Here is a 23333-nt window from a genome sequence, read left to right on the forward strand (position 1 = left end):
CTTTTTAAAGGCAGAAACAACCTGAATTTGTTCTTCATAATTGTAAGTACGTGTTTTTCATCATTATAATAACACATCATGCTTTTCTTCCCCAAAGCTTATCAAAGTTAATCTTCCTGGGGAGGGAATATACTCTTACTAAGTTACTTCCTGTTACAGTCTTTTAAAATCCGAAAAGAAATTACTTGGCCCTACTTCCTTACACGGTGGTCCCTATTTCTTGTATCTGCCAGGAGATGGTGCTGCCAGTCTTATGTGTCTTCCTTTCCAGTTCTGAGAAGAGGTGGCACATGTTTATGTGTAATTCCGTATATAAATAATGAAGATACTTCTGCCATCTGACAGGTGCACATTTGTCCTAATAAAGATCTTATGGGAAACAGAAAACAGCTTTCCATATTTAAAGATTACTACTGTCTTAGAACTCGGCATACATATTTAAGATCCATCAGATGTCAATGGCAAAGCCATTCAGGAGTTTTCCAGAGTTTTATAGTGTTCCATGACAGGATGATGAATAGAAACCATCTTTATGATTTGCTGGGTAATTTCACACCTGTCCTTCTCACCTTACCAGACATCTATGATGTACTGGTTCATACTTACACAGGCATCCCAGCCCTGTGCAGAGAGCCAGAGCTTTGACACTACTTTAAATGGAAGCAGGATGTGGATTTGAATATCATCCTAAATCACTTTAGTCAATTTGGGCAGTTCTCTTAGCATCAATGCTGATAGGAACAGGTCCTGGTGCCTCTGGTTCCCCTGTGCACACTTCATGATGTTTGGCTTGAAAAGAACTTGCAATATGCAATGAAGGAGCACATTGCATTCTGTTTGATAATTTTGATAGCTTATTAATAATTTTTAGACTACTGTCAGCACAAGGGTTACATTTATAAATATGTGTAAATGTCACAGAGCAACATACTTCCTTTTACGTTAAAAGGATCAGTTTTTTAGCTTTGTTTGTTTGGTACCAGGTTTTCTTCTCACCAGTGCAATTGTTTGGTAACACTCAAGGCTACAATAAGAAAAAAAATAAACAAAACCAACCAAACAAAAAAACCCCAAAAAACCCCAAAACACAACAAAAAAAACAACCAAACAAACAAAAACCCGGACTTAATTTCAAATTGCTAGATTCTGTTACATACTGGTTTTAAAATACGTCCGTAACATATATCCTGGTGATTTTTCTTACCCATAGAACAGCTGTCACAGACACTGGTAAAAGTTACACCTCTGGTACCAATCCACTGATATTCAGAGGACATCAGATATTTTTATTGGTTCTCTTCTCTCTCCTAATAAAAAAGCTTCTCTGATTTGAAATACAATAGAGGAGAACCAAAGTATTCAGTAGGAAAAAACGTACTTTTCCTGGGCAATATTTTTGATCAGACTAATGTTTCTCCAGGAAGTATTGTTAATGCAAAGGCAGATAATGTGGAGCTTTGGGAAAGTAATTAAATGTAGGCTCGTGTCCAGCTGTACTATTTTGGTGTATGAGACACAGAGGGAACTGATTGCCAGTATACTCCAGCAACCCAAGCAGCAGAACCTGGCAGCTGGACAATTGAGTCTACTGAACAAAACAAAAAAAACCCACCACAAGACAACTCTCCCAACAACAACAACAACAAAAGTAGAAATTTTAACTGATTATATTTGCTCACATTCAGATTTGGGAAGATCTGCTGTGAACCTGCCTTATGCTGACTGCTTTGGCCATGTATTTCCGTGCATGCATACATAACTAAGTCTACAGATAACTATGAACAGGCCCTGTATAGGCTTAGAACTATACAGGAAGATTCATAAGAGACAAATGAACCTTTTTTTGGCAGACTCTGAAACCAGTGTTCAATGGCTTATTCCCATGAATGAGAGTTGCAAGGTGGAACTCCTGTTTTGTTTTGTTTTCTTACAAGCTATGTTAACAATGAGGAAACATGGGGAAAAAAAAAAAAAAAAGGAAACTTAAACATGCTATGATAAATTATTGTATTGAATGCTGTACAATCTGTATTACAAAAAACACAAAAAGAGTGGGCTAGAAAGAGGCTGTGCTGGAATGGATTCATGCCTTCTAGGCTTTTTTTGCAAGATCTCAAATAGCGAGCAATTAATGGAATACATGGAACGTAGCATTAGACTTTGCTTGGTATTCCTCATAAGAACTGTAGTATATCATACTTTTGAATGTGGCAGTGCTGGGAGTTGCTTGAAAAGAGACAAATGCCCCAGCCAAGAAAGTGAGACCGTGCATCTTCTTTGGTTTCCATGGTGATGCCAGGAGCCCAGAGCTTCTTGCAGAATCAGGTGAAAAAAAACTCCTCTGATGAGATGTTGCACTGATTCTCCTCCTGTATAATGAGAAGCTGTGTGTCTGTCTTAATGCTCCTTAATGGAAGGAAAAGACCAGGACAAAAAGAAGAAGAAATTCTGGTCTCCTGTAGTGACCTGGTGGCTTTGCAGCAGAAGGACAGGGTGGATTTACCCTAACTTGCACCTCTGGCTGAATGAACCCATTCACCCCAGAACTGGAGGAATGCAAGCAGCTTTTTGCTGAGCTGGTGCAGCCCGCAGTGTCAACAAGCTGTCAACCTGTTCAGAGGTTTCATTCTCCTTATGTATTTTTGACCCTGTCACCTCCTTGGTATCTGAGCAATGAAGTGTGAAGACCTACTGCTCCAGGCTAGCAAGTACTTCCCACTCTGAATAGGTGTGAGTGACTGCACTGAACAGGAAAGCTGGATCCCACTCCTCACAGTTCTTTCTCAGACAATATCATTCTGCTGACTATTTGAGTGAGACCAGAAAGATTTATTTTTAAGTCACCTGTTTGCAAACAAAATTAAGTTGACCAAAATGCCTTGGGGCTATACCAAAATCTTCATGTGACCAGAATCCTCACATGCCGCCTGTTTCCAAAGAGAAAAGGAAATCTCCGTGAGCAGCCTGCTTCAGGGACATCTGTTCATCATTGCAAAATGGGCCTTGTCTTTGACTTGAAAACAACCTACTGGTGTCAGGCTTGGGAGCACCAGCTGGCTCACTTCATCTAACAGCTGGGGCTCAGATTACTCAGACTGACCATCCTCATGATGGAGCTTTGATGCAGGAGCTGCACTTGAACTGCTTAAGACCTACATGTGATTCAAGAGTCACCAGCCCATCAGCTGAGATTTCAGCCACTAATTTTATATGTCTTTGTATTTATACACCTTTCATCTCTCATTTTCGTGGTGCTTCATTTCTGTCTCCACTACAGGTCTTTCAGTTCAGTATGCTGAAAATGTGACTCATACAATTGCCACTCCCCAGCCTACCTGATTACACCCATCTGTGATTTGCTAACCAGCTGGATCTGATATAGGATGCACAATAGGAAGACAAGAGAAAAATACTTCCAAGGGACACTTCTGCCCCAGGGCAGTGCTGCTAGGAGGCATGTTCTCTTGCTACACCTGTGCAGGGTCTAATTTTTCTGGCCTACTTGGAGACATTTGGTTGGAAGTACACTCTAGTATATAGTAGTGGCAGTAAAAAAACTTGAAACATCTGCCCTCTGGGTCAGCAAATATGCCACTGAGCTATTTTGTTCATTGACCTGTGACTTAGATTGCACTGATAACACAGCTGTACCATCAAGGCACCTACGAGCACTTTGGTGATTCTGTGATCACTAATGTCAAACTAAGTCAGTAGTCTCCAAACAGTTTGGACCACTGGAGTGTAGTCAAGTCCCAAAACTTATTGTACCTTGTTATTAAAATTCGATTTGAAAACATGTTTTGATATGGTTCTGCAGAGCACATACCAGTGGCTCATGGGGCACATTAAGGAGACCTCTGTCCAAAATACTTCTTCAGCTGTAACTCAAGGTACCACTATGTAAGTGGGGAGACCTTTGGCTAAGTCTTTTCACCTTTCTGTGTGCGAATTAGTTTTCCAATAGATAGAGTGTAGAGTGTGGATATCGATATACATTAACTGTGGAATGTAAGTGCCAAACACTCATAGTTATTATACACCTGCTGACCTAAAGCACCAGTTTAAAAGAACTAGGAAATAACCTGAAAATAAGCACAGTGCTAGACCCATTTTAAAGTTATACTGGAGACAAGAGACAAGAGACAATTTTCTTTAGGAAAAATGAGATTGGTACCTAGAGCTCATTTCTCAAGTGTGACTGCATACTGTTAATGGTGGAGAACTGGTAGGCAGGAAGTTTGTAAGGTCCCTAAAGCAGAAAGCATAGACACAGAGTTTATTGCAGATCTAGGACAGGAACTCATTTGGTTATCACTCTTTTAATATTTTTGATCTCAAAAGAATACTGCTTTATATTTCACCAGGGATGTTAATATGGCTGTTTGTAAATTAAAGTATTTTTGCACTTAAGGGTAAAAGATAATACAGGGAGTGTTTGAGTGAATGTCTGTTCTGAGCAAATGCCTGTTAGTTCAGATAGTAGGTAAACAGCACTGTAATCAAAGGACTCAAACTCTTTTGAAGTTGCTGAGGAAATGTGTGACAAATATAATCAAGAATGCAGTTCAAAGAATACAGTTCATATCTCTAAGACACTCACAGAAGGCCTGATCCTGATCTTATGCTACTTATGTACCTGGTTTCAGCTGAATCAAACTTACTTTCCTGGCAGAAACCAGCAGTGGGTAACTGCTCCTGCTTTCTCTGGGATGTTGAGAAAAGCTGATCCCATGAGATGAAGGCAAAGCAGGACTCTGAAACAGGCCATAAAGAAGGCCATGAAAGATGAGATCAACAAGGGTAGAAAAAATAGTTTAAGGGGGGAAAAAATCAAACTCTGTATTGCCATCAGACCTTTTGCTCTTGCATTTTTCCCCTTGATACCTCCTTCTTCTCTGCCCTTCCTTTTCCCTTGGAGCTTTACAAAAACTGTTCCCATCTGACCATTTAAATGGTGCTGAATATGGTTTGTCCTTTAACGTATTTGTAACTAAAGTGCACTGAACTCTTAGATACACCCAGAGTTTATTTCATTGGCTGGTTGTTTTGGGGTTTTTTTCACTTATTTGTGGTCTTCACAAACATGCATAACAAAAAGCAGTGAAAATTCTAAGTAGTTATGCAAAATCAAGGTCTTACACTTGTTCTGATTCCTGGGTTGTCTGGAAGACTGCCCAAAGACAGCTGATGGAGAAAAGTCAGACAAGGGCAGTAACCCTTGTGGTGGAATACCATGGACCTTTTACGACCATTAACATAGTCAGTTGTTCCCACTAATCCACTATCAAACAGATACATTAGACTTATTCTGTGTTAAAACTCAGACACTATACTTATATGAACAGCAATTTAGTTGTTATTCAAGATCTTAATTGCTTTTATGACTCCAAAGCATTAGTGAAACTAGGCTGCTTTTATTAAAGTATTTGCCCCATTAGTGGCTGACAATGTTGTCTAATGATAAGAGCAATGCAGGTGTGATGTTAAGCTAGAAAAAGTTATGATCAGTAAAGTATTAAAGCATAGACCAAAGGCTAGGGTCTTAGGAACCAAAAGTTTTTACCATCTGATTATAACTAATTTCCAAAATGAAAGGAGCCAGTCTTCTGCAAGCAGATGTGGTCACATAGCATAAATAAATAAATATACCCAAATACATATAAACATATATATATAATGTAATATATTTGTAAATAAAATACATATTTCAGTATACACACACCAGCACAACTGAAGGTACCTGGCATGTTACTTATTATTTTCCCATGCTTTTACTTCCCATGTATGTGGTGCATCTTTTAGGTTATTATTTTAAAGTGGGGATTCCACATAGTCTTGGCTCTCCAATTGAAATGAATAGAAGTCGTGTCCTAGATTGTTTCATTTTACTCAGTTAAGCTTTTTTAGTGAACTAAGTGTCTGTCAATAATTATCAGATCATCTTGTTTGTTGCATTAATCCCATATTCTCCTGTTTCCTTGATTACAGGCATCAGAATGAGGACATTTCATTCTGGAACACTACAGAAACAGCCTCCCACACAATGAAGTATGGAAAGACTGAAGACAAGGTTTGTCTTTTGATGCTTAATTTATTTTTTTTAACCCTAAACCCAACTGCAAAGGTAGGAAGATATTGGATCATACAGAATATATGAAAATTGTAGTAAGACACATCTGCTTACCATGCCACCATTCTAGGGTGTCATTTGGATTGATGGTTCTGCTAAGGAGACCAAGACTCCTTCCTTGGTGAAGATCATAGTTTTTGTCTTTTAGATATAACTCTTCTTTTTGTGCAATTTACTTGTGAATCATGGGGGCTTTCACTACTGGCAAGTATTACTCCTAAAAAGAATATTATCATGCATCCTGAATGAGTGTGAATCTGATATCACTTAATTTAAGCCAACAATAAACATGACAAGACCAGACCCAGAATCCCATACAAACCAGAGAAATGAACCTGCCTTGAGTCTGACAAAATGGAGTGTTCAAAAAGTCCTTGTACTCAGTTTTTTGTTGTGTTGCCACATCCATCCAACCTAATTTGCATTGCCATTGGGAGGGGTAGTCCTCCTGGTCTCTCTTCCCATGCATTTCTCTTGGTGCAGAACCAGGCTCTGCGTGGGTCAGCACGTAGTTGGGAAGGGATAAGTGAAAAGCCCACCTTTGTATTCAGATTTGCATTCAGGCTGTCTAATGCCAGCCTGAGGGAGGCTCTAGGGACAAGCACAGGTGAGAAGGCAGGTTTCTGAGGCAGTACGGATTTATGTTGGGGCTAAACTGACCACATAACTATGGCTTCAGAGGGATTCTCCAAAGCATGTATCCAGTGCAGGAACTGGTTGTCAGATGGGAGGCATAGCCCAGGAGGACAGGCTGCCACCGGAGCTCTGTACCACAGCAATTCCCTTTTAATGGAACAGCCCTCAGACACCACTGGCAGCAAGTATAAATCAGCATTTCCTCTGGGGTTCTCTAATTTGTAAGGCTCAGACTGATACGTCCCATTCCAAAACATTGTTTAAAAGCAACTTAAGCCAAAGATCTTTGAAATAAGACAACAAGTAAACAAATCACTAATAGCATAAGATGTTAAGATAAGTAAGAGTTTTGGGAGTGGGTGGATGCAAGTGAATATGAAAGCTGAGTGACAAGGAAGAAAAACAAAGAAAAACACATCAAACTACATCTGCTAGTTACTTTTGTCTCAATGAGGCAGGTCTCTGAGGCAGTTTCCCTGAACAGCGACAATCTCTCTATTCCATTTGGAAAGGAAAACATGGAAAAAATTCACAAGTCAAGGGAAAAAACAAGTAAAAAGAGACAGGAGATATGCTGTTATATGTAGGATTTAGAGTTTTTGGTAATTTTTTCCACAAAGGGCCCTCAGGAGTCACTAGGACATTCCTAATTTCTGAATGTTAAACTTTGTTATCAGAATGTTTTTCTTATTAACCAATAAGATTTTTATAAGCCACATTTAATTATTTAAATTTCTTAAGAACTTGAAGGTTTTCTCATTGTGTGTTGTAGAAATTAGCATCACTGTGCACAGGAAAATACTTTAGGAGGAGGAATGCAGGTATGGAAAACAATCCACATCCCTGTACCTTCTCCTTGTGTCTGGCTCTACAGGTGGCAGAGTGGAAGGAGCTCTTCCTTTGACCCACACCAGGAGAAAAGAGCTGTTTTCCAGTGCCAAAGGAACACAGGACTGGTCCAACCTTTTACACCCAAGAAAGCATGTAATAGACATCTGCTTCAGAAGGCTCCACAAAACATTTAGTCTGTACAACTGGGCTACAGAACAGGTTTTCAACATCCTGTAATACAAAATACACATGAAAAAAGACTGAAAGACACAGGTATTGAAAGAAAAAAAAAAAAAGCCACAAGGAGAGGTTGGGGGAGACTGAGTGCTGCAGACACCCTAGGTTTCTGCAGTAGTAGAAAGTATATGACATGAAGTTGCAGCAAGAAGCACTCTACTCCATTCTCTTTTACTGAGCAGGAAATAAAACAGTTTCAAAATGGATCTGAGAGGCAAATTCCTCTTGGCTCTCAGTTGGCTAGAGGAGCATCCATCTAGTATTTGCAGATCAGAATTATGAGGGATCTCAAGGGTTAACATCTACTTTCAGACAATAGGGAGTTTTTGTAGTTTTCCAACAACAACGGTGTGATATTGGTCTGTGTGTTCTGCTTTTTAAAATTCTTTATCTTGTACACCCTTGCCCCTTTCCATCTAGATGAAAGTCTTTCTAAGAGCATTCTTGTAATCCTTTCTCATCTTAATGCTCTTCAGGATGCAGGTATTCAGGATTCTTTGTCCTTTGGTAGGTGATTTGGTTTGTAGGTACAACATGAATAATGTTAATGGAGAAGATACAAATGGGATACATGAGATGGGAATACAATTTCACAAATAAACTCTGCAGCACGAGGATATGTTAATAACATATATTTCAAAGACCTGTCCAATGATAATGTTGTGCATTATCTAAATACTGATCCCAAAATTCTTATTATTCCAGATAGTATCTGACACTGCAAGACCCCAGGCTCCCTGGCTCAGGGAGAACAGTCAGCAAGAAGCTGACTAAAGAAGTGAAGGGAGAGGATAACATGGCAAATGGCCAGGGAAGATTTTGCTTGCCAGAAAAACCCCAACCTAACAACTTTAGACCATGACAGCCAGATCATGGCCAATTTACAAACAGTAGTAAAAAGCAGTCTTAACTCCAGTTTAACTGACCATGCAGACAGTGATTTCACACCTTGGTGTGGGCTGGCACAGCAAGCCCGTATCATTTGTGGACAAGGTGTGATAATGTAGCAGTCAGCACAGAGCTGCACTTCCGAAATCCTGTTGCAGATGAGTTGTGTGGGATAGTATTAAAACAGGGCATAGAGTGTATTACCCCTGCAACTGCTTCTTTGCACTGTTCTCAAATCTTGCTTATATTCCTCCGTCAGCTGCATCAAGCAGACCTCTCGTGCAGCTGAAAAAGCAGTTTTGAATTCCAGGCAGAGGAAGTGGCGAGTCAGTTCTGGAAGTTTCACCCGAAAGACCAACATAAAGATTGGAGACTCTATGGCATTCAATTAATCAGCACTTGCAAGGTGATGGAATCAATAATTGAGTTATTTGTTGTGCTGAGAGATATGTTTTCCATATTTTTTTATCCTTATTGTCAGTCATGTGTTTGCATGACTAGCTGGGGAATCAGAGACAGCTCTAATGGAAAAGAGAAATTAGGTCATCTGGTCCATCCTCATTGCCAGGGCATGACTGTTCCCTGCAGAGTATCACTTCCCACACAGTTATCTTTCCAACTGTCTTTCGTAAGATGGAAATGCAATTCAGAGTCCCATTTGGCTGTGACTACCAGAGCTTTTGAGGACTTTTTATTTGAAAAAAAATACTTAATGAGAGGCTCAGAGCTAGCAATTTTAAATTCAATTAAAAGAAAAAGAAAAGCAAGTATCAGAATTTCATTCTTAGGTAAAACTTTTTAATAGAATAACTGTGCAATATTTGGGATAACTTTGGGACACTATTTTCATTCAGACAGGAAATAGTTTCTATGACTCAATTCTGCAAATTGAACAATAGGTTTCCTGCTAAAGAATCAAACAACTAGTTCAGTAACTAGTGTAGGAAGCAGCCAGTACTTGTGATGCTGTGAGCAGACTCTCATCACGAGACTCAGCACTAGTGCTGCCTGATTGTAGGTGTGCCTTGAAAAATTACTCATTAATTACTTGGATGCCCAACCTTCAGCAGAACATCTCAATGAGCAAACACTCAGACTGTACAGAGCAGGATTGGTTTATTAAGGAGAAAAATGAATAAGCACAAATGGAAAAACAGTGATATAACTACATGTAAGGAAATGGCAAACTACTTCCATTTTGGCACCTTTAGCATTACTAACTTCCAGGCTGCCTGCAAGTGACAACAACCCCAATCTTTTAGCCCCCTGACTATATCACCATGCTCATTGATTAAGTCCAATGGTTTGAACTGGCAAGTGTCAGTCCAACTATTTCACTATGGGTTGATCTCCTTCCCAAAGGACCTATTTGATTTGATTTACTAGGAGGTGCCACCACATGGTTTGGTTTAAGGATTCACTTTCCTAAGTTAAGGCAGGGATTCTCCAAACTCAGCTTTGCTGTATCATTTCCTTTTGCCAAGAAATTGTCAGCCTTCTCTGCCATCACATGCTTATCTACATCAGTTCTTGTAGTTTTAGACCATCATCCTTCACTGGAGAATTTTGTTTGCACTGCACCTTGTGGAAACATTTTCACTGGAGAGGACCCAAGAGCATTTAAGAAACTAGAGCAGAAACCCAGCAGTTCAGAACCAAGCTCATAATGACATTAGTAATTTCTGCTCTAGACCTTCTCTGAAGAGATCACAACCACTGCAACCTCAAATACCAGTGCATGTGGTTTCTTTTTCTATCCCACCAGAAGAACAGTAAGATTTTATTGGTGAAAGATGCCTTTCTCCCTTCTCCAACATCAGAAGATTGCTCTCAGGTGCTTCTGAGTTCAAGAATTAAACAGGTTGGTCTCTACAGTCACCTTATTAAATCTGCAAATTAATTCACATAGATATTCCTTGTCTTCAGCAAATGAGGCTGAAGACTACAAACAGATGACAGGGTTATTCCATGTCAACTATAAACCCAGAAATCATTGTCAGGCTCTTATTATGCTACTTATCCTTTTAAGAGCATGAGAGCACTCTGTGTTTCTTTCTTTTGCATAAATAATGCTTGACCTTGTGTTCATATAAATGGCCTTTAGGGCTTTACCTCATGATTGTAAGTAGTCATTGAAGCACTCAGCTAGTTACCAAATATTCTCAAAAAGTCATCAGTCATAAAAGCAGGATTAGCATGTCAGGTGTGGGTTCCTAGGGACATGAAGTTTCTGGATGCTTGTGTATGTAATGCTCTCCACAGCCTGGTTGTGAACCGTACTGTAATAAAAAGTATTACATCCACTCTGACATGACAATTTTAATTGTTTTTTCTTGAAGTAACTGCTTTCTAGATTCCACTTGATGAGGAAAGTTGTCATCACTAACCAAAGCATACACTAAATTGTGGTGCTTTTGTGGGTGTAACAATTTAATTCTGTCAGAGAAAACAAAAAAACCTTCCAGTATTACAAATCCACTGAACAGCCAACTTGTTTTCTTTCCCATTATTCTTCCTACTGCACTGTTTATTTCTAGTGATTTATTAACTAGTGAGGAGGCCTGCCTAGTTGTCTCAACCAATGAAATTTAGGAAGTCAAGGAATAAGTATGAAGTTCCAGAACACTGATATCAATCTTATATTTGTATTTGCCTGGAAAAAGGCTATGTTACATTTAAAAATCTTGAGCATCTTTTAAAAATTGAAGTGCCTTTGACAAGAGCAATCCACCCTTTCTCCTCTGGTTCTAATGGGACAAAAGTAGTATTTGCAGTTGACCCATCAATCAAGAAAGAAAGATAAGCAATATTACTTGCCAATGACCAACAACATTTATCTCTTATGACAGTGAAGTAACAAGTGAGCTGCCTTTATAAAGAGCAGCAATTTGGAAAAAAGGAAGTGTTTCTTTCAAATGTCCATGCCGTTAAAGATCATTCTACTAGGGAAACAAAATGAGAATTTAGATTCCTCCTTCCTCAGCTGTCTTTTTCCCTTTGCAATATAGACTCTGTGCACACACACAAAACCAACCTGTCCTCCTTACTGGCCAAATGATCATTGACAAAATACAAATCTAACTATTGCAGACCATCTAGAAACAGAATCCCCACTAAAATCAGCAAAACCTTGAAAAAAAGTATGTGCAGCATTAGGACCTGCCTCTGAAAACAAATTACTGTTATAGATGTATCAAAGCTCTGCAATTCCTACCTTCCTTCACACTGGAGGTTCCTGGAGCACTCTGATCTATTAATCCAAGAGTTGTCTCTGTGTAGCCCTCCTGAAAGCTGAATGCTTACTGGGTTTTAGCCAACAGGCAGCACTGACACAAAAACAATTGGGTATAAACTGGCTTAGAGCAAGTTTTTTATTTGGATTTCTAGCTATCAGCAGGGTGAGGACCTGGAAAAGGCTTCCAGTAGGGAAGGAGGAAGAGTATCTAAATATAAGGTTTGATAAACATGCTGTGCAGTGCCTGTGATGGGGCTGAGTGGGATGTGATGATCTAGGGGGACTCCTCTGATCTATTCTAAGTACATAAACCACAGCATACATTGTCCCACTTTGAAGCAAAAATCTCAAATTGGTTAGACTGGCACACTTACAGTTTCTTCTCCATAGGAACAATCGTATTGTTATTTCTAGAAATTAATTTCTTCTGTTATTTATCAAAGCTGCTGGGTTTGAACTCCATTCTGCAGGTCTTGGTTTATTCTCTTGCCTCACAATGCACTTCCAGGAGTGATCATCTTGCTGTATCTTCTGCCTTCCAGAGTCATACTTACCCGGTACCAGTATGTAGAGACCTTCACCCCCTACAAGTATTTCCAAGGTACAAGAGATTAGAACCACTGATGGCTTCAAGAATCACATCTCTTCATTGACCATACAGCATGCCCAGCCCTTGGTCTAGACCCTTAGAAGGTCAGGGTAGAAAGCAAGGACAAGTCCAAGGATATCTGAGTAGAGCAGAGTAGGCGGGTGACCAGAACATTAGACACACATTTGTAGGAACATGTTTTACAGCAGAGTAATTTAGAACTCAGTTGGTAAGTAATTAAAGAGTGGATCTATCAAAAGCCACTGCTTTGTCTCCCAATGAGAATTACTGAAACTGTCACAGATGGGATAAAAACTGGGGGAAGGGACAAGATGGATTTGATTAAACTGCCTCTAGCTGCAGTACTACTGCACACAAACTTCCCTAATGACGCTTAGGTACTGCTTGAGGAATTCCTCCTGTTCCTCCCACTGATAAAAACGTCAACTACCTCCCAAGCACAAAGCTTAACAGCAACAAACTGGCAGGAGAGTAACAGAGTTTCCACTTGATGCAATATTTACTGGGTACTAACGTTTATCTAATACATTTTGCATGGCCACATCAACAAATATATATATTTTGAAGCCTAAAAAGAAAAATATGTTTTGCATGGGTACCTCTAAAACTAGTGCTAATAGTGTATTCATAAAATCCCACTGTAGACTTATCTATAAAACTTGAATTACATGCTCAAGATCCTGTATTTAAACTGGTTAATTCTAACATTAAAGGTGAATTAAATGATCAACAAAGTTCACCAGCTACTGAAACTTTTAAAATCAGGTATTGAGATCTTGTTCAGACCATTAATTTCAAACATGATTTATCAAATTAGCCATATAAATGGATTTTAAGCCACCTATACATTGAAACCAATGGAAATTACACAAACAGAGCAAAAGTAGCTTTTTATGGCAGTCTGGATTTTTCGAAAGTATGAGAGAGCAAGAAAACCTTGATTTTGCTGTTTTATAAAATAGTCCCAAAGCATTCTGTTGCTTCCTGGTTCCTGTTGGCATAATTTGTTCTGCAAGTAGAAACTCAAGTATTATCTAAATTTAAGTGGGCTGATTCACACAACTTGCACTACAGAGGCTACAGTACCTCTAAAACACGTCCCAAATATTTTTTGAAGACTGACTTACACAAAGAATGTTATAACGTACAGTGTTGTTATTGCTATCACTGATGAGACCAAACTTGATCACTCCCTGGCTGTAAAACATCAGGAGTTTTCCTTGGAGAGTGGAATTTAAGTAATTTAGACATAGAAACAAACATCTCTTCTCCCTCTCTTTTTAATCCCTCTTACAGGGCTGTAATGAGCCCCTTCGACTTTATTTTTTTCTATTTTTCAGATTTTATTTACAAATCTGAAATACCCAGCATCTGCTCAGCAATAACAAGATCAGCGGTTAGTTTGAAGCCAAGGCCTAAAAAAAACCCCCCACATTTCTCTCCTAGGCAGGTTTTACAAACTGTTCTCGTTTCCAGAAGGAGAGAGATTTTACAATTATGATGAGCACAGGAGCAGGAATGAACATTTAAATAGCAAAGAGAATGGACAACTGATAATATAATTTGCAATAAGAGTTTATGAGTCACTTCTAATGGCATTTACAGAATCCCACCTCAGGGATTCTTACCCTGATGTCAACTTACAGATTTTACACTACAGACAAACTTGCCCTAAATGACTTTGCACATACAGAAATTAAATTTTTATAATACTTGACCACATGGTTTGAGGCTACACTTCAATATCAGAGATGTACTTGCATCTCTCTTTATCGATTTAAGGATTCTGGCAGAAGACAAAGGCATTCCTCTAGCAAGTTAGAGTCTTTGCAGTGTAGTGGAAAACATCATGGCAATAATCCAAAACTGGTACTAACATTTCACCCTTCCCACACTGGCATTTTATTCATCTGAAAGCTGGCCAAGCTGTAATTGCTGGAGCTATCAACAGTCGTGTCATCTAGCTGTGCTCACACAAAAGAGGGCAATTAGTTCTAGAATCACAGAAAAATGGAATGGTCAAGGTTGGAAGGGACCTTAAAGATTATCAGGTTCCAACCTCCCTGCTATAAGCAGGGACATCTCTCACTAGATCAGGCTGCACAAGCCTCATCCAGCCTGGCCTTAAACACCTCCAGGGAAGGGGCATCAACAACCTCCCTAGGCAACCTGTTCCAGCATCTTACTACCCTCATGGTGAAGAATTTCTTCCTGATGTCTAACCTAAGTCTACCCTTTTTCAATTTAAATCATTACCCCTTGTCCTATCACTACACTCTCCGGTGAAAAGCCCCTCCCCAGCTTTCCTGTAGCCCCTTCAGGTACTGGAAGGCTGATACAAGGTCCCCCCAGAGCCTTTTCTCCAGGCTGAACAGCCCCAACTCTCTCAGCCTGTCTTTTGTAACAGGGGTGCTCCAGCCCTTTTATCATCTTCGTGGCCCTTCTCTGGACTCTCTCCAACAGGTTTGTATCTTCCCTGTGATGAGAGCTCCAGAGCTGTATGCAGTATTCCAGGTGAGGTCTGACCAGAGCAGAGCAGAGGGGCAGAATCACCTCGCTTGCCCTGCTGGCCACACTTCTTTTGATGCAGCCCAGGATGTGATTGGCTCTCTGGGCTGCGAGTGCACACTTATGGCTCATGTCTCATCTACTACCACCCCCAAGTCCTTCTCCTCAGGACTGCTCTCCAGACATTCTCCCCCCAGCCTGTATTTGTGCCTGGGGTTGTGCTGACCCAGGTGCAGGACCCTGCACTTGCCCTTGTTGAACTTCATGAGGTTGACCCTGGCCCACCTCTCCAGCCTGTCAAGGTCCCTCTGAATGGCATCCCTTCCCTCTTGGGTGTCAACCACACCACACAGCTTGGTATTGTCAGCAAACCTGCCAAGGATACACTCAATCCTACTGTGCATGTCTCCAACAAAGATGTTGAACAGCATTGGTCCCAGTACTGACCCCTGAGGGACACCACTTGTCACTTCCCTCCACTTGGACATTGAACCACTGACCACAACTCTTGTTACAGAAGTCTCAGTTTTCAGCAGTAGAGTGGGGATTTCAAGTTTGTAGTCTTTCAATAACATTTGCAATAAATTTCAGTTTGTCCTTCTCCTTTCTATAATTATTTTTTGCCCAATTTGGCTTTTGGTTTAATATGGAAGATAATTTTAGATAGCATCAGACCATTTCTCAGACATATTTAGAATGTTACTACTACTTTGAAACCCAAACTAACAGGTTTTATGATTATTATTATTTTATGTTTTCATGGTTGGAAAACACCTCTAAGATCACCAAGTCCAACCATCCCCATGGCGGGGTGGGGGAAGAAAAAGAAGAAAAACTACAATCAGACACCCCACAAAACCGGCACCACCACACAACCCCGAAAAGCCCACCGTGCCCACTAGAGCATGCCCTGAAGTGCCACATCGACAAGTTTCTCGAGTATCTCCAAGGATGGTGACTCCACCACCTCCCTGGACAGCCTGTGCCAGTGCCTGACTACCACCTCAGTAAAGAAATTCTTAATACCTATCTAGTCTAAACCTCCCCTGGTGCAACTTCAATCCCTTCCCTCTACTCCTAAATTTGAAACGTTAGCATACTTTGTGTGCTCATGTAGATTCTGGTTACCCAAATCAGTATTTCTACTGTCTTTTTTTGGTGTGTGCGTGTTCTAAGTCCAAAGCTTTCTAAAACTCCAAAATACAAAAATACACCCCATAAACCCAAACTTTCTCTGGTCTCCCTACACTGCTTTGTACTGTACATAACAAAGTAAGGTGCAAAGTAGCAAGTACTCTGTTTGTTTTACAGAATCATGTAATAATTTGTCTCCTGGTATGACAGGTACCTGCTATCACACCAAGATACTGCAAGTAGACTTAGAGATGAGGACAAGACAACCTGTATGTTTGTTGACATTACTCATTTTGATAAAGACCTTGAGAAATTAAGTACAAAATCTCTTGCTTTCCTGCTCAACTCAGTTATAACACAAGTACCTCCAAAGAATTTGGCTTAGCGTGAAGTACCATCTCTGTTACCACCACCTGTCTTGCAGAGAAGCAAGAACTGTTTTCTTATTATTCTGAAAGTACTAAGAAGGAAGTTGAAATGATGCAGTGCTGTGAAATTCATTGTAGATGTTAAAATAATAAAGCTGCCCCACAGGATTTCTGTATACAACCTAATTCAGCATATGAAAACTCCATCCTTAACCTAACAAGACACCATTGTTTTACTAAGGTGTCTTGGATAGCATTGTGATTTGCCAGTCAGACTAAGAGGCACGGTTTGAGAGCTGAGGTGTTTGTTGGTCTATCCAGCATCTCCTAAGCTCTGGGGCATGTCCTCTTACCTAAGGTGGGGCAGCATATGTGCAACTGCAAATTATCTTCTGACCATAAACCGTAATACCACATGAACATACCTAATTACTCTGGGTGTTGCACTAACAATGGAATGTATTGGGGTGGTGTTGGTGGGGAACTAGGCGGTCATTTGGGAATTACAGTTTATTCCTTTATTGCACCATTATCCGATTCCCCTACATTCCCCTTTCATTCTCTCTCCTCTCCAAAACAATAAATGGCCAAATTATGGAAGCAACAGTATGAGGAAAGACGCTGCTGCATTCAGTATTATTGAAGAGCTGATGTTGCAGTTTCAAGATTCATGTTTAGCACAAAATGTAGATGCAATGAAGAAGAGACAGCTAGAATTTGCCCACCTTGACAGACATTAGAAAGAGCATTTAATAATTAAGCTATAATGTAGATAGAAGGCCAAAGTGCTGTTCCTGTAAAGAAAACTGACAACTCTCTTGACAAGCTGCAAAAGGAAGGAAACAAGAGAACAGCATTAACTGACAGTGTGGTGCAGGCTAAGGCAGTAACTCCAGAAGAGAGAGAACAAAGCAAATTCTTAAATGAGCTGATCATTCACATGTCAGCACTGAAACACTTTTCCTGGAGAGTGAGAACACTTAGAAGTTAAAAACCTTTATGAAACAAAGGATCAGTAAGAAATGCATGGGGGAGGGGAAGAAATTATGAAACCAAAACACCAATTAAGAAGCATATGAGTTTATGTAGAATCCTGCCACACAATACTTTGACAGCAATTCAAAGTGACTGCATGATGAAAATGGAATTGATACAATTTATTTTTTTTTTTAAAGCAATGCATGTCAATTGAAGCACATAATCTGAACAGTTTTATTGTTGGAACATTCATTGTGCACACTCAAAGAATGAACAAACACATGGAAGGTGGAAGATGTACCATCAGAAGCCTGCAAGGACTAGTAATACATCCTTTTTTGTAATGTCATATCCTGCCTAGCCAGGACACCAAAAGGAGTTCAATATTTTCAAAAACCCACCAACATGGGAAACTAAGAGGTAGAGGTTTAGGAAAAAAAAATCATCTTAAGTGATCTAGGGGAGAAAAGAAGAAAAAAAAAAAAGCAGAGCAATGTATTATTACAAAAAGCTCCAAAAATTGGGAGAAACAGTAATACTAAAAGCAGTCTAAGAACAACAGAAAGCAGGTTATGATGTGGCAGCACACAAACTAATGGTCTAGAGGAGCAGCATAAATTCCTATGCATTTCTAGAAGTTCAGCTGGAATACGAATAATGATGACTAACAGAAAAAACACATCAGGAGGACGGACTGGAGAACTGCAAGAGGTTACAAAAAATTGCATAATTTAGATGAGAAGATCTGCAAGACATGGAAGAATGTCAGGAAATTGGCTACTTTTTCTTAGGTCATTATTGAGGTGAAGCCATTAGCTCAAGTAGATTTAGTTATTAAGAAGTCCACGTTAGGTTAACTAAGAAAAGTTATCCAGGATATTTTCGTAAAATGAACATTGTTCAAATATGAAATGAGTTCATTTAACAGAAGACTTTTTAAAAAGTATGCAATAAATTTGAAAAAAAACACTTCTAGCACAAGATACTTACATTTATGTTTAGCCCTTAAGCGGTTACATGGAATTGTTACAAGTCAACAGTAAGTGGTTTATAAAATGTAATTTTATTTAATGTTACTTTGCTGTTACAGAGGGCATAACATTTTCACAAGGCTTTTTTGGGACTACAATCAATGATTAGCAACACACAATAGTGGTCCAAACTCTCTAAATAACAATCACTGGACAAACTTGACACCTTCTCACATGTGCACAAACCTGCATGGAAAAGTACTAAATTTTATACTTGGACATGTGAACTTCAATTGGTTTTCCCATTCCAGTGTATTAAGAAATGACATGCACTTTAGTCTGCCAAAAAGCACTGCCTGTACTCCAGCAGTAACATGCTGCTTCTAATACATAGTAAAGTGAATACCAGAACTACGAAGGCAGGAGTGTAAGTGAACTTTTATTGGGAAGGGATACCAACTTAAACAGCAGCAACTGAAGATTAAGAGAAGCCCCTGTTTTCAAACACACAAGCTTCTGTATTACATCATACAGGAAGCAACCCAATTTGTCATTTTCCAAACTAGAAATGCTCAACTTGATCTGGCCCAATACTTCCATACTCCTACTGAAAAGAATACACAGTAGCATGTGAAAGTCAATTATGGAAAGGAATCCCTGCAGAATAAGAAGGGAATGTGGAGAATTAAAAGCTATGTGGAACACTCTTTAGTTGCAATTAACTACATTTTCATATCTTACTGTAATACAAAACACAGTCAACTGGCAGGAACTGGTTCAGATTTGTTTTTAAATACCAGGTACACTTTAGTCCGCTACATAAGTGTTTGGAAGTTACTTATGTTTATATGAAATGAAGCTATTAATACTTTTCTACAGCAGTAACCGCACACCAGGAAGGCCAGGACAAACACAAATCAAGGAATGGAGTTTTCCCAAAGCTGCAGTGTGAAAAGACTATAAATTGATTTCCATACACATGGATGGGTTTTCTTTGCTATAGGAAATCCAAGTGGAGCTATAAGGAATGGAGACGTGTAAAAAGGTTTCTTGAGAAGGAAAGGGAGAATGACGCCCCATGTGCAGTTTAGTTTTCTGCACCTTCTGCAGCATCACATTCTTCTCCTGCACTGTCTGATGTCCATAACTAGAAAAAAAAACAAACAGTGTCAGCTTTTAGAAGTGCAGCTTCACTTCCAAAAAGGGACAACTATAGATTGTATACAAATAATAATGGATTGGACTTAGGAAGTACCAGTGCACTGAAGCTGTAAAATCCTGGCTGCCAGACCCCACTCCAAGAGAGGTAACTGGAAACTGTTTCCTGTGCGCAGGGCACACCTAGCTATGCACCTCAGCTATTACAGGATCACAGAATCACCTTGGCTGGAGAAGACATTCAAGATCATGGAGTCCAGCCATTAACCTAACACTGACAAGTCCTTAACTAAACCAATACCCCTAAGTACTACGCCTGTATTACTCTCAAATGCCTCCAGGGATGGTGACTCCACCACTGTCCTGGGCAGCCTGTTCCAATGCCTGATAACCTGTTCAGTGAAGAAATTCTTCCTAACAACCCATATGAACCTCCCCTGGCATAACCTGAGGCCATTATCTCTCTGTCCTGTCACTGGTAACTTCATTGAAGAGACTGAGCCCCATTTCTTTACAACCTACTTTAAGGCAGTTGTAGAGAGCGATAAGGTCTCTCCTCCGCCTCCTTTTCTCCAGGCTAAACAATCCCAGCTCCCTCAGCTGCTCCTCCCAAGACATACGCTCCAAACCTTTCATCAGCTTCATTGTCCTTCTTTGGACACACTCTGTTAGCTCAATGTATTAGAGGCAGAGCAGACAGTGCTCTAAAGAGGTCCAGATTTTTGTGATTAATAGTGAGCTATGTCACTGATCCTAGATCATTCAACAAATCTGAATCATAGTTCCTTAAGTAACATAAATTTCTAAAGCAGTGGTCCAAATCCTCTATATGAAGATTACCACTTTGGTTATTGAAGCTAAGCATTTTACAGTGCTAATAAAAGACATTTCTGCTGAAGGAGTATTGCAAAACAATAAATGTTGCTGTAATGTTAAATGCAGTGAATATCCAGAGAAGATAGTGCCCTACTCACATATTTTAACTGAATGTAGTGATTCCATTAGGCACTTTTCTTAAATGGTTAAGCATTATAATACATATTAAAACATCAACTGATTTTAATCTTAATATATTTCAATTCCAGATATTTTATTATAAATGAAAATAAAGAAAATTAATAAAGCAAGCTGCACTGGATGCACAAATAGTAAGCTTTGTTTCTGAGGTAGTCTTAAGAATCCCTAACAGATCAGAGTTTTTTGACTCCTTGTCCTATCTTGTATGTTAAGTTAGCTGAATGCACCTTCTCCTCCTCCTCCAATGAAAAGGCTGGCAAAAAATGAGGAATGTGAACTATTCAAGATGTTATTCCAGATTATGCAGCATGAAGTCACCGACATTAAATTACACTATATTCAAACTAAGTTATGAAAAGGTATAGTAGGGTGAACAGCCCAGATCACTGCTGTTTTTCACTAGAGCAAAATACGGGGTTTTGTTTCATCACAAATTCAGTCTAAGCAAATACACGGTTACAGAACCAGATAGCACATGAAAAGGGAACTTACTGTTAGGTTGTCTCTAAGCAACTGCATGATGAGAGTACTGTCTTTGTATGAGTCTTCGTTCAGTGTATCAAGTTCTGCAATAGCCTCATCAAATGCCTAGAATAATTAAAAAATGTTTAGCCTATTAACTCATCATTAAACAACCAGAGGCTAAACCTATCAGTAAGGTAGCTTAAAAAAAAAAGCTAGCAAAAACATGAGAAGTTAATGATCAGAATTGTCCTATTTGACAAAGAAGCATAAAGGCATAATAAATGCTTGTTGTGTTGCTGAAGATACAAATCACAGTGTAAATACAAGCTGCTTGTAGCCTTTTAATCCCACTAACAAGATAAGCTTGGAAAACAGATCCATTAAATAGGATCTTTTCCTGCATAAACTCTAGGAAATAATAATTCCTATTATTTTAAGCATAAAACTCTCTTCTACTAACCCTGAGGGGATACAGAAGAAAAAAGTAACTTACTGTCTTTGCCAGTGTGCAGGCAAGCTCAGGATTGTTGAGAATCTCATAATAAAATACAGAGAAGTTAAGAGCTAGACCCAAGCGGATGGGATGTGTTGGCTGCATCTCCTTCTTGCTGATATCAAATGCCTCCTGATAAGCTCCCTGTGAGTTTTCTATTGTTTCTGTTAAAAGAATTAGAAACATTAGGCTTTTTTGTGGGTTGGTATTTGGTTTTTGTTTTGGTGTTTGTTTTTTTTTTTAAATTAAAAAAATGTCTCCATTAGTAGGCGACTGAACATTCCTCTATTTAAGCCCACTCTTAGCAAAACATTGCACTTTAATCAAGGTCATGATTTTAAACTCATTTTAAGTACAGCTGTCACACTGACAAAACTCGGGAGCAAATTAAGCTACTACAGAACAAAGGTATCAAAGAGACAGATAAACACACAGAAGTTGGTAAATAAAAAAATCCAAGCTGACTGTATTACCTCAATGGCCTTTGATACTTTAGGTACAAAAAAAAAATAATACTAATTGTGCATTACTTTCTCTACAGATCTCCTGCTTCATTCCTAGCACAGGATGGATGTGCTTCTGTCAGCTGGGTTTGCAGAGTAAAGAAGGCTACTGTTGGTACAGCCCTGCTTCTTGAGGAAGTTTGGAAGGCATGTACTGTATGTTCCTGAAAAACTGCAAGTCTGGCACCAAAGACTGGGTGTAGAAAGGTCAAGATAAAAAACCCAAGGTCATGCCCAAAATAACTGGGAGAAATACCACCAAAAACAGAGGTTACCATGCCAGAGTGGATACTTTTTAAGAGTCCTACAATGGAATACTTCAGATTCTCTTCCAAGAGACAACCAAAGGGCCAACAGACACCCTAAACATGCTGCAGAACCCAAGGAGACAGCAGGAAAAGAAAGGCCATTGTCAGAGCTCAGAATACAGCCCTCTGAGGGAGATAATATCATAATTGCTCTAGGAAATGCTTGAAAAAAAGTTTTAAATAAAATCTGTTAAGTATTTAAGAGAGCCACTACATGGACTTGGTTTTTTTCAGTATTCACATTGCAACCGGTGATAAGGGATTATAAATTTTTTGAGAACAGGTGAAAACCAGCAAAGAAAACCCTAGCAAATGCAGGAAGTAAAATGTACATAATATATATCTGAAGCAAAGAAAATACACAAATGCTTAGAGGTGGATATGAGAAAAACTTCAAGTAAAACTCTTGTAAGTCTGCAAGAAGTCAAGCAGGAGAGTGTATGCATACATTTGACTTCCCAGCAAAACACCAATATGTGCTGAAAAGGTTATCAATCACTTCCTCTTCTGCAGTAAGCACCGGTATCAACATGCATATCTCTTTAAATACAGTCTTTTTAGCAAGATAAGCTGGCATTTCTCTGCTCAGACAAGCCCACAGATTCCTAACTGTTGCTCAAGACAAAACAGAGATCAGGCTTTGTGAAAAACAAAACCAATTTGTTTTTGCTACATTTGGACCTGCTGTTGTCATTTGAACCAGGTGAAGAGTTAAGAATTTCTGAATGCAACTCATTAATGCTAAGACTTTTACTCCATTTTGTATATTTTCATCTTTAAATGTAAATGCTCTGACAACACAAGGAGACTAACAAAGGCCTTATTTAAGTGACAATCGGCTCTGTCCTCCCACTTTGCAATTC

General features: G+C 39.3%; 1 protein-coding gene and 1 long non-coding RNA gene across 2 annotated transcripts in view; one reads left to right on the top strand and one right to left on the bottom strand.

Moving 5' to 3' along the window:
* LOC127382386 (uncharacterized) lies at nt 1–22378 on the top strand. Its single transcript, XR_007888939.1, has 3 exons — nt 1–42; nt 5989–6070; nt 22201–22378. It is a non-coding gene; the product is annotated as an uncharacterized LOC127382386 (long non-coding RNA).
* Nucleotides 18600–23333, bottom strand: part of YWHAQ (tyrosine 3-monooxygenase/tryptophan 5-monooxygenase activation protein theta) — a 23764-nt gene continuing 19030 nt past the window's right edge. Inside the window, exons 4-6 of the mRNA XM_051613941.1 lie at nt 21660–21823; nt 21194–21289; nt 18600–19673 (exon numbers count right to left, since the gene is read on the bottom strand). Coding sequence (XP_051469901.1) covers nt 19614–19673; nt 21194–21289; nt 21660–21823 — 320 coding nt within the window. The 3' untranslated portion in view covers nt 18600–19613. The remainder of the gene's footprint in view (nt 19674–21193; nt 21290–21659; nt 21824–23333) is intronic.

This window comes from Apus apus, chromosome 3 (genome assembly GCF_020740795.1).
Source record: "Apus apus isolate bApuApu2 chromosome 3, bApuApu2.pri.cur, whole genome shotgun sequence".
Lineage (NCBI taxonomy): Eukaryota > Metazoa > Chordata > Aves > Apodiformes > Apodidae > Apus > Apus apus.